Below are 10,892 nucleotides of genomic sequence, written 5' to 3' on the forward strand. Positions count from 1 at the left end.
CCAGATGCCTCCTTCCCGCCATGGGCCCTTGGGGAAGATGTTACCTGGGTGGGGTGGGGGAAGGCTGTTGTTCAAAAGTGCATCCATATCCTCCTCCTCACTGCCCGCCGAGCAGGGGGACGGGGAGCCCAGGCCCGACGCCATCCCCTTCCGCTCCCGGCCAGGGAATTGGCCCAGCTGCTCCTGCCGGCGGCCTGGGGCCCTCTACACTGGCCCGAGTCACTGTGCGGGGGAGGGGGCAGAAACAGAGAACAGTCAGTGACGCGCACTGTCCCCCTCCCCCACACCCACCCGCTCTTTCCGCCCCCCACCCCAGCCACCCTAGCAGGGCACCCGAACCGCTCAGGCTGAACTTAGTTCCACACTCCTCGGGGGCAGCCCGGAAGCCGGCTCCCCGGCAGGCGCCCCCACGGAGCGAGGGAGAGACGCCTCCGAGGGCAGGCTGGTGCAAGCGCGGGGAGGGGAGACGCCGGGCTGGACCGAGCGGGGTGTGACGGGGGAGGGGGTCCGAGTGGCAGCGGCGCGGGGGGGCCAGGGGAGGCCGCAGGCGGCGAGGCGCTCGGGGACACAAGGTCACTTGGGGGTGGGGGGGCGCCTCCCTGCGCCCGGGGAGGGGCCAGTCCCCAGACAGGGCAGCTCTCCAAAGGCTGTCCTCTGGGACAACTCAGGTTCTCCTCAAGAGCTGCGGGGACGAGGGGGCGTGGAGGCTCGGGCGCTGCGGGGGGCCGGAGGCAGGGACGCGGGGGGCGAAAGCGTCCCACCGGGAAGGGGGCCTGGCCACGTGTCCCGGGGGGCAAGTGATCAAAGGGCGAGAGGGTGGGCGCCTGGCATTGTGGGAGACCAAGCCGGAGGCGGGGGGTCGCGGGGAGCAAGACTCCGGCAGGGTTAGGGCGGGGGCTGGGGAGGAGGCCGGACGCCCTGCAGAGCCAGGAAAGGAAGGGTCGGCTCCTCTGGGCAAGGGGCGGTCCGCGGGTCCGGAGACGCCTGAGGAAGGGGCAGGTGACGGGGTGACCCTCGGGGCTGGTAGGGCCGTGAGGGGCGTCTCTTTGGGAACCCCGCGCTCTCCTCACCCCGGAGCCGCCGCAGGTCGCGCTGGGTCCGGCTCGGTGTCACTCCCGCTCCGGCTCCTCCTCGTCGCGGCCGAAGGGGGGAAAATGGCTCCGGCTCCAGCGTCCCCTCTTAAAGGGCCTGAAACACCGGCCGGGAAATCCCACCGCACAGGCCCCGCCCCCCCACGGACAGCCCATAATAACCTCAACCAACTCCAACCCCCCCCTTCCACTACCGCCACCCTCCTCCCCAGGTCTCCCGGGCAACCCCCGCCCCCTCGTCGCTCAGGCAACCACTGGCCACGCCCCCTTCGAGCGCGCGCGCGCGCGTCACCTGGGCAACCGCCCACCTCCTGGCCATCCCATAATACACACGGACCCCCCCACACACACACACACACACACACACGCACCCTGCCCCCCCCACATTTCATACACATATGCCAGGGGCTGCTGACATCTCATAATATTGCAGACCTTTTGCAACTAACCCTCTTAGGCATCCCATAATAGCCATCCTTTGCCAACTTCTTCACTCTTGGCCCTAATGCTAACATCCCATAATAATTCATCACCCCTCCCTCCCCATGGCCATCCCATAATAAGCACCCCTCCCAGCACTTATGCCTCATATCCCATAATATTCAGCCCCATCCCCCACAGACATCCCATAATAACCATCCTTCATCCACCCCCAGTTTGATATCCCATAATAGTCAGAAACTCACCCCCCCCATACTACAACAACGGACACTCGGCCTCCTCCCACACACATCCCGTAATAATCAGTCTCCCACTTTCTATACTGACATCCCATAATAACTAACCCCCTAGAGCTGCCCTCAGTCCCTGCAGGCCAGGGTCTAGAGGCTCACATCACCCCCAGCCTTCCCTCTTCTAGCTCCACAGCCTATAGTAAGTACCCCTCCTCTATCAAAAAGATAACCCATAATGATCAACAGCCCTACTGTCGCCCCACAGATGGACATCTAATCTCTTTTCCTCTAACACTGGAAAGCCATCCCATAATAATTTTACTCTCCTACCCACATCCTGACATCCCATAATAATTGCAAGGAGCCCGTGGTCAACCAAACATACCATAATACTCTCAACACAACCCAGTGTCACATCCCATAATGCTTCATCTCCACTCTACCACCCCTATACCCTTCGAGCCAGGCATCCCATAATATTCATATTCTTCCCACCCCCATCTCCAGGCGCTGTCAGTCTATTCTAACACCCAGAGCAGGGAGGGCCGGGCAGGCTACCCACGCTTCCCTGTCCCCGCCCCCACTTGCACACACCTTAATCCCTTTCTGGGCCAAAGCAGTATCCTGGCAAAAAGCCTCCTGATGTCTGGGACCCCAGCTTCCCTCATACCATCATTTCCAGACACTCGGGGGCTGGGAGCCCACCTAGGGCCCCACCCAGTCCCACCAAAATCTAGGTATTTTCCAGATGCTTACCTCCAGCTCCTAAGTCTTGAGGAACACCAACCAACCAAAATACCAAGCTGACAGATGAAACATTTACATGAAGTCTAATTCACCCTACAGCATCCCATAATAATTACCAACTCCTATCCAAAGACTATCTCTCAACATTCTAGCAATCCTCCCCCTCACCACACCCCCAGGCCAGGGATCTTTCACCAACACCCCCAGGCCACTCCTGGGGATGGACATCCCATCACGATGTGAACTCAGTTTCCTGCTGTATACACACCAAGAGTGAAGGCCTGCCCTCCCCCTACTCACCACTACTCATGTTCATTCAACCTATGTTGACAGAGTACCTAGTAAGGCCGAGCTCCACACCATGGAGAAGCAAGGAAGACCGGGGGCCTCCCTTCAAAAAGCATAAGCAACCAAGCAAACTATGATACACGACAGAATGGTGTCAAGGGAGAACTGCTGAGCACTGTTTCCCAATTTCCTGCTACAGAAAATAAAATCCCACTGGTCCCAAGAGAGAACATATCCCAGTAAGATTTATCGTGGTCCTTCTAGAGGCTGGAAGATGATACTTAAAGGATTTATGGGTATAGACCATAGCCAACATGATCTCCTATCTGTTCCCTACTTACTAGGGGATTTTTATTGGAAAGCAACGTTCATCCATCCAGCATTCCTAATACTGAATTCCTATAATATGTTCATGTCCTTCCTTCTTAAGAGACTCCACAATATACTAGCATTGTTTGCCTCATTCTTGAACACCAAATCCTGCTTATCCTCAATGTCCCATATTTTTCAGGCACTTTCCCATTTTATATCCTGAAGTCTCATAATATCTCCAATGGCCTGCATCCTCATCTTGTTGGGGCCCCATTCTCCACCTCAAAAAAAAAAATCTTTAGTTGTATAATGTTCCCCATCTTCCCCTGCCTGTATAGAAGTCAATATTCCAGCGGGGCACGGTGGCTTATGCCTGTAATCCCAGCACTTTGGGAGGCCAAGGCAGGTGGATCACAAGGTCAGGAGTTCCAGACCAGCCTGGCCAAAATGGTGAAACCCCGTCTCTACTAAACATACAAAAATTAGCCTGACATGGTGGCACATGCCTGTAATCCTAGCTACTCAAGGGCTGAGGCAGGAGAATTGCTTGAACCCAGGAGGTAGAGGTTGCAGGGAGCTGAGATTGCACCACTGCACTACAGCCTGGGCAACAGAGCGAGACTCTGTCTCAGAAAGAAAAAAAAAAAAAAGAAGTCAACATTCCAGGAGGCCTTCTACATTGAATTATGCCCTAAGGTAGCCCTCCAGCATACACCATCCCCTTCCCTTATTATGCATACCCTCCAGCCACCCTATGGACCCAATCCTAGAAGTTGAAATAACCAAATCTTTTTTTCGTTTTGTTTTTTGTTTTTTTGAGAGACGGGGTCTCAGTGGCGCAATCACAGCTCACTGCAACCTCAACCTCCTGGGCTCAAGTGATCATCCCACCTCATCCTCCCACCTGTAGCTGGAACCACGGGCATACATCACCACACCCAGCTAATTTTTACATTTATTGTAGAGACGGGGTTTCACTATGTTGCCAGGCTGATCTTGAACTTCTGGACTCAAGTGATCTTCCCACCTCAGGAAAGAGCCCAGTTTTTTTTTTTTTGAGACGGAGTTCGCTCTTGTTGCCCAGGCTGGAGTTCAATGGCGTGATCTCGGCCCACTGCAACCTCCGCCTCCCGGGTTCAAGTGATTCTCCTGCCTCAGCCTCCCAGGTAGCTGGGATTACAGGCATGTGCTACCATGCCCAGCTAATTTTGTATTTTTAGTAGAGATGGGGTTTCTCCATATGGTCAGGCTGGTCTTGAACGCCCGAACTCAGGTGATCCGCCCGCCTCGGCCTCCCAAAGTGCTGGGATTACAGGCATGAGCCACCGCGCCTGGCCAGGAAAGAGCCCAGTTTTAAAACCCTTTGGCCCTCAGAAAACCGAGCCCATCAGCCTGTCACTTTTCCCTCTTCCTGACTCCCAGAGATTCAGGACCTGAGTGAAAACCAATGTCCCAGCACCACTGCCTTGCTGCCCTAACCCCAGGCCAAGGACAATGTCTCCCTCTGCTCATGTACCTTTTTTGTATGGGTCCAAGACCTATGGAAGTGGGACGAGTTGAAAAGAAACTAGGACTTCCTTGTAGAAAGGGCCCTTTACTAACCAGTAGTGAGTGGGACGAACCTCATGCCATCTCTGCATTACCCTTCTCATCTCATTTCCCTAGAGGAAGGCCTGGCCAGATGGCTCTCCCCTTCTCTAGGATCCAAGGGACTGGAGAACTGGCACAAAGAAATGAGTTCAGGGAAGGCAAGAGCTTGCCTCAGGGAATTACAATCCCCCTGCTCCTGAGCAGAGCACCAGGGACCCAGACAAGTCTTCCGCTAGCTCCTGGCTGACTCTGTAGACCCACTAGCATTCCACATTTAACTCTCCTCATCTTAGGACTGGAGTTTTCAGCATCAAAGACATCAGGTCCTGTCAAAAGCTCCCTGTCACCTTTGAAGTAGGTGTTTTCTTTTCCAACCTTCCCTTCAGCTCCCTGGCCCACCCTCTTGCTGCACTCATTGTGGCAAGCGGGCCATTCTCCCCTGTTCTGCAAGGCTTCCAGTTGCCCTCATTAAATGCTCTCGACGTCAAGACTGGGTCCCCTTTCCTTACCCAAGCCCTCTCCCATACTTACTCTGAGTACTAAGAATGAAACTTGTGTTCCACAATGGGGGGTGAGGAGGCAGCTCTTTTCAGATACCATGATGTGGGGACACCTTCTTTCAGGGAAGTTTCTCCTTCCTACAGAGGGCTGCCAGATGCCTATTGTGCCCTCTTCTACCCTCAATTCTCCCGGGGATCCAGCCTGTCTCTGGGCCTCAAATTCCCCTCTGCAATGTCTCCATCTGCCCATACCCATACTCTCATTTCCACAGTGATCTGTCCATATAAACCAGTAAGACAGTGTTTGGGTAGTCACAGCCTCCTGCCTGTGACTAAAAATATCCACATTTTATTTATCCATATATCCTTTGTCCACTACTCACCCTGTGTCCCTATTCCTGTAGGTTCTACCCACTTCTTCCTTTGCTGCTCTTGCTCCCCACCTCTCCCTGACACCACAAAAAGGAGAAAGTTAAAATCCCTTCCTCTCTTCTTGAGTTCCAGAAAGGGCTCGGAGGTGTGTGCTGGTGTGTTGCTTTGTAGTCCTTATGCTTCTAGGCTTCCCCTCCCTCCTCTAGTCCCGTGCTACCCTCCCAGATAAATTATAAATAAACCACTAGCATGATTGGCCCACGGAGACTAAGGGTGGGATAATCTCCTAATTAATGCACCCAGGAGGGCAGCCTCTCTAGCCAGTTACCTTACAGTTCTGTTTTCATCCCATGGTACAGAAGAACCTAGAATAACACTCAAGAGTGGGTTGTTCATGGAGTTTTTAGCATTTGCTCTATAATTCCTCTCCTTACACCTCTGTTTTGCGTGAACCTGAAAAACTCTGTTCATAAGAGGTCCAAGGGGCCACAGTGTTCTCCTGCTCTGTCAGAAAAGGGGATTTTGGGAGACAACGAGGGAAGAAAAGCCACAGTGACAGTGCACTCCAAAGGCTAGACAGGATGCAGATCACGTGGGGCTTGGGGGTGACATGCCAGGTGTTTGTATCTCAGGAGGCAAAACCTAGTGTCTGTTTTTTGGGTGTGACTGCAAGGTAGCAAAGCGCCCCGTGCACAACCCCCCAACCTGAGCAAAGCGCCCCGTGCACAACCCCCCAACCTGAGCAAAGCGCTCCGTGCACAATCCCCCAACCTGAGCTATGGTCCCCAGGCTCAAACCCAGGAAGACAAAGATGGAAGGGAGATGGGTACTATGGCCGTCCATGAGTACTACTCCCTTTGGTATGCCACCCGGCCAGAACCTCTCAGTTCTCATTTGCAGTGCAGCTCCGCAGGCCCCGGACTCACAGGGCAACCCTGTAGCGCACAAGCTGTTTAAAGGACCCAGGTGTCCAGGGTTCAGATTTGGCTCGCTGGAGCCTGCCCCAGGGGTCCTTTCAAACAGCTGTCACCAAAGAAACCTCTCCAGCCTGTTACTCCTGCCAGGCCTCAGGTCCGACTCCAGGGCTCACCCTACCCTCCCCAGCTCCTTCCCTCCCTCTTCCTTCCCTCCCCCTCCCCACCCCTCCCTAGAGTTTCACCTCTCCTGGACAGCCCCACCCAGCTGTGCAGGGCACATCCCATAATAATCCTCCTCGCTAGCCTTACCCCCCCAAAAAAAGAGAGGCGGCCATCCCATAATAGCCACCCACAAGAGACATTCCGCGGTGACCGCCCCCTCCCTGCAGAGCTGCTGGGAGCAGCCATCCCATAATAGCTGGCCGCCTGTTTTACTGGTTACGGCTGTGGAGGGAGCTGGAGAGGAAATGGAGGGGAGGGGGGAGGGGAGAAGGATCCAGGGCCCCCACTTTCTGGGATGCAGGGAGAAGGGGAAGGACGGTGGTATAAGGGACTAGGGGGCAGAGGAGGCCGTTGTGCAGGTGGAAGGTGTGATCCACTGGCCACCACCACCCTGCTTTAGGGCTTTCTCCCCATTCGCCAGGGGCTACTTTTCCCCTCAGCACCCCGGAGGTGGCTGCTAGTTAGGGGAGATGCCCGGGATGGGTTGAGGTGCCCAACGTCTGTGTGTGTAGGGAGATGGGTTTCAGGTGTTCCTCTTGGGGAGTCTGAGAGAGGACGGTGACCTTAGAAAGGATGGTAGGCGAGTAAGGGTTGAGGAGGTGGGGGGGCTGGAGAAGAGCTCCTCAGGCCCTCCCCATTCTGCACCACCATCCCATAATAATCCCCCCAGCCCCACTCCCCCTCCCACACACGACATCCCATAATATCTTCTGGAGAAGCAGTCCCCGCAGTAGGTACAAAGAGCTATCCCATAATAAGCTCCCCCACCCCCACTCACCACCCCCCCAACTTGGCCCCCCCTCAGTCACATGCAGCCGGTGCCATCCCCCGCTGCTCCCCCCTCTGGCCACCGAAGGCCTTGCCAGCCCATAATACTCTCGCCTCTGGTCGCAGGAGGCCTCCAGCCCATAATACTCCCTTCCACCACCACCCCCCCCCTTCCCGCCCCGCACCCCTTCCTCCCGCCTCCAGTTGGAGCCGGGCCTCACCAGCCCATAATATTCCCCAGTCTCCTAAGGCTGTTCCAGCCCATAATACTCTCCCTGTCTCCTAAGGCCTCTCCATCCCATAATACTGCCAGACGCCTGACCTGTGGGCCAAACCCCAGCCCGTTCCACACATCGAGGCTGTGTCAGCGCCGCCGGCCTCCCTCCCTGTCCCTCCTCCCTCCCTGGTCGGCGCTTTCCCTCCCAGGCTTTCTCCCGCCCTCCTGCCCTGGGCCCCTCTCCCAGCCCCACCCCGTGCCTGCCTGGGCCCTCGCTTCCCCTCCAGCCTCCTCCCTTGCCCTTTCTCCATTGCTTGGTTCTCCAGCCAGCTTCCCCCTGTCTTGCACTTTCCCACCTCCTCCTTGGTCTGTGGGATGGACATGGGCCTAGTAGGGAGAGAGTGCCCCCAGAGGGCAACAGGCCAGTCGCTGCCCCTAAAGACTGCCTGCTTGACCCAGCACCGTGGAAACCTGCCCAGCCAGCCTTACTCACCACCTCCTGTGGTCCTAGTTCTGATTGCTGGCAGAGCTCTGTCTGGGTGAGGACAGAGCCCTTCACGTCTTCCGGAAACACTCCCCTTGGGCATCACTGGCAGAGTTGATCAATGGCCTCGCCTCCCCATACTCTTGTTGGAAAGGAGCTCCCACTTACGGGGCCTCTAGAGTACCTTTCAAAGGTGGGCTCCTTGACCCTCACAATAACCCAATAAGTGGATATTATGAGCCCCATCTCACAGAGAAATGGGAGAAAACAGAGGCTCAGAGAGGTCAAGAAATTTGTTGAAGCCACATTGCCAAGAAGTGAGAGAGTTGAAATTAATGCCCAGATGTGTTTGATTCCAAAGTTCTGGAGCCTTTGGGATTCCCCAAACCCTGAGTGAGAAAGTTCACCTTCCAGGACTTTCCGTGCTCCTCCAGCAAGGACAACATGGTGAGAATTACCCCAACTTGTCCAGGGCCTTCCTGTGTGAGATTAACCTTCCCTTCCCCGTTTCTTCTGTGGGACCCCAGGTGGCAGCCTCGAGGGAATTCCATTCTCAAGATGGTTGAGGACCAAGAAGGAAGACTCTCTGCCCTCCTTTGATATCCCTTACCTCTGCCCTGGCTCTCCTAAATTTCTTTTAAGATTAATGATTGTGGCCAGGTGTGGTAGCTCACACCTGTAATCCCAGCACTTTGGGAGGCAGAGGCAGGCGGATCACATGAGGCCAGGAGTTCAAAACCAGCCTGGCCAACATGGTAAAACCCCGTCTTTACTAAAAATACAAAAATTAGCTGGGCATGGTGACGCACGCCTGTAATCCCAGCTACTAAGGAGACTGAGGCAGAAGAATCACTTGAATCTGGGAGGTGGAGTTTGCAGTGAGCCAAGATGGCACCACTGCACTCCAGCATGGATGACAGAGCAAGACCTTGTCTCAAAAAAAAAAAAAAAAATCAAGGCCAGGAGCGGTGGCTCACGCCTGTAATCCCAGCACTTTGGGAGGCCGAGGTGGGCAGATCACGAGGTCAGGAGACGGAGACCATCCTGGCTAACATGGTGAAACCCTGTCTCTACTAAAAATAAAAACAATCAGCTGGGTGTGGTGGCATGTGCCTGTAGTCCCAGCTACTCGGGAGGCTGAGGCAGGAGAATCACTTGAACCTGAGGCAGAAGTTGCAGTGAGCCGAGATCGTGCCACCGCACTCCAGCCTGGGTGACAGAGCAAGACTCGGTCTCAAAAAAAAAAAAAATTAATGATTGTTACTCTTCCCAGCTACTCTCACCATGTGGAGGGACCATCCTACCAAGGAGACAGACTTTGAGGAAGGGTGAACCACGGGGTGGTCCCTGCTCAGTGTACACAGTCAGGAGTGCTGCCTTGGAGATGTAGGGTACATCACAGGCTGGGGGAGGGGAGTCATGACCAACTGCATGAAGTCTTAAGGCATCCTGCCTGTGTGTGGGCCCTCGATGTGGTGTATTTTAGGGCCCAACACAATTAGAACCTTGAGTGAGCCAGCTCTCAACCCCCCCAACCCCTACAGCCACATGGTGTTCAATAAACAGGGGGCTGAGACAAACGGAGAGGGAAGGGGAGGGTGTGCTGTAGGGCAAGTGGATTAGGAGCATGGAGGAAGAACTGGGAAGAGGAGGGCCAAGATGATGCAGCAGATTCAAGGCAAGCCAGGCAGTTGAAAGAGGTGGCTACATGAGGAGGGGAGGAGAAGGAAGGAAACCCAGGGTGGTATGTAACAGGAAAGAAAGTCCCAGGAAGGAGAGGTATACTGCAAAAAGCAGGAGTTTGGGAGCCAAATACAGACTGAGCCACTTCTAGTTGTGTGACCTTAAGACCTCAGATTCTCCAGGGTGTTTCATCTGTAAAAGGGATGAACATCATCTCTAACTCAGATTATATTATTTAATATAATAAAGAAGATAATGCATCTTAAGTGCTAACTTGAAATCTTGGCATACAGAAGAGTATTTTTTAAACCTGCTAAAAGGCCAGGCGCAGTGGCTCACACCTGTAATCCCTGCACTTTGGGAGGCCAAGGTGGGTGGATCACCTGAGCTCAGGAGTTCAAGACCAGCCTGGTCAACATGGTGAAACCCTGTCTCTACTAAAAATACAAAAAGTAGCCGAGCGTGGTGGCAGGTGCCTGTAATCCCAGCTACTCAGGAGGCTGAGGCACGAGAATAGCTGGAATCTGGGAGGCGGAGGTTGCAGTGAGCAGAGACCACGCCACTGCACTCCAGTCTGGGCAACAAGAGTGAAACTCCATTTCAAAAACAACAACAACAACAACAAAAACTGCTAATGCTCATTCCCGTCCGTCTAAGATTTTCCCCTTCTCTATCTTTGGATTTTCATAGAGCTTAAATGGAGCAGCTCCAGGGCACGGGGTGAGGGCTCTGGACTTCATACTGCTCTCTTAGTCTTGGGGAACCCTATGAAAATGGCCTAATCTATTCTTGCCTCTCTGTTCTCTTGATGGAAAGCCTTTGGATATCTGAATGGGGGGAAATAGTTCACCAGGGCTTTGACATCAGAGATTTCACATCAGAGACAATGTATTGCCATCTAGCTCTTCCACAGGCCACGGCCGCACTTGTCCTGGGCTATTGTAATGGCTCCCTGACCAGTCTTTCTTTTCTTTAGACTCTCCCCCCCACATCATTTTCCTACAGTTTATTCCACACAGTTTGTCAG

General features: G+C 54.4%; 1 protein-coding gene across 33 annotated transcripts in view; it reads right to left on the reverse strand.

Moving 5' to 3' along the window:
* Positions 1 to 8,239, reverse strand: part of CHD4 (chromodomain helicase DNA binding protein 4) — a 44,755-nt gene extending 36,516 nt beyond the window's left edge. For 18 of the 33 annotated variants that reach the window (XM_063672366.1, XM_054444410.2, XM_063672364.1 and 15 more), the window contains exons 1-2: positions 1,071 to 1,207; positions 45 to 222 (exon numbers count right to left, since the gene is read on the reverse strand). In XM_063672366.1, coding sequence (XP_063528436.1) covers positions 45 to 144 — 100 coding nt within the window. In that variant the 5' untranslated portion in view covers positions 145 to 222; positions 1,071 to 1,207. Of the gene's footprint in view, positions 1 to 44; positions 223 to 1,070; positions 1,208 to 5,233; positions 5,252 to 7,803; positions 7,870 to 8,191 lie in introns of those variants that run through there. The other 15 variants (XM_063672365.1, XM_054444404.2, XM_063672358.1 and 12 more) reach the window with 6 other exon arrangements.
* Between the last annotated feature and the right edge of the window lie 2,653 nt (positions 8,240 to 10,892).

Source organism: Pongo pygmaeus, chromosome 10, assembly GCF_028885625.2.
Source record: "Pongo pygmaeus isolate AG05252 chromosome 10, NHGRI_mPonPyg2-v2.0_pri, whole genome shotgun sequence".
NCBI lineage: Eukaryota > Metazoa > Chordata > Mammalia > Primates > Hominidae > Pongo > Pongo pygmaeus.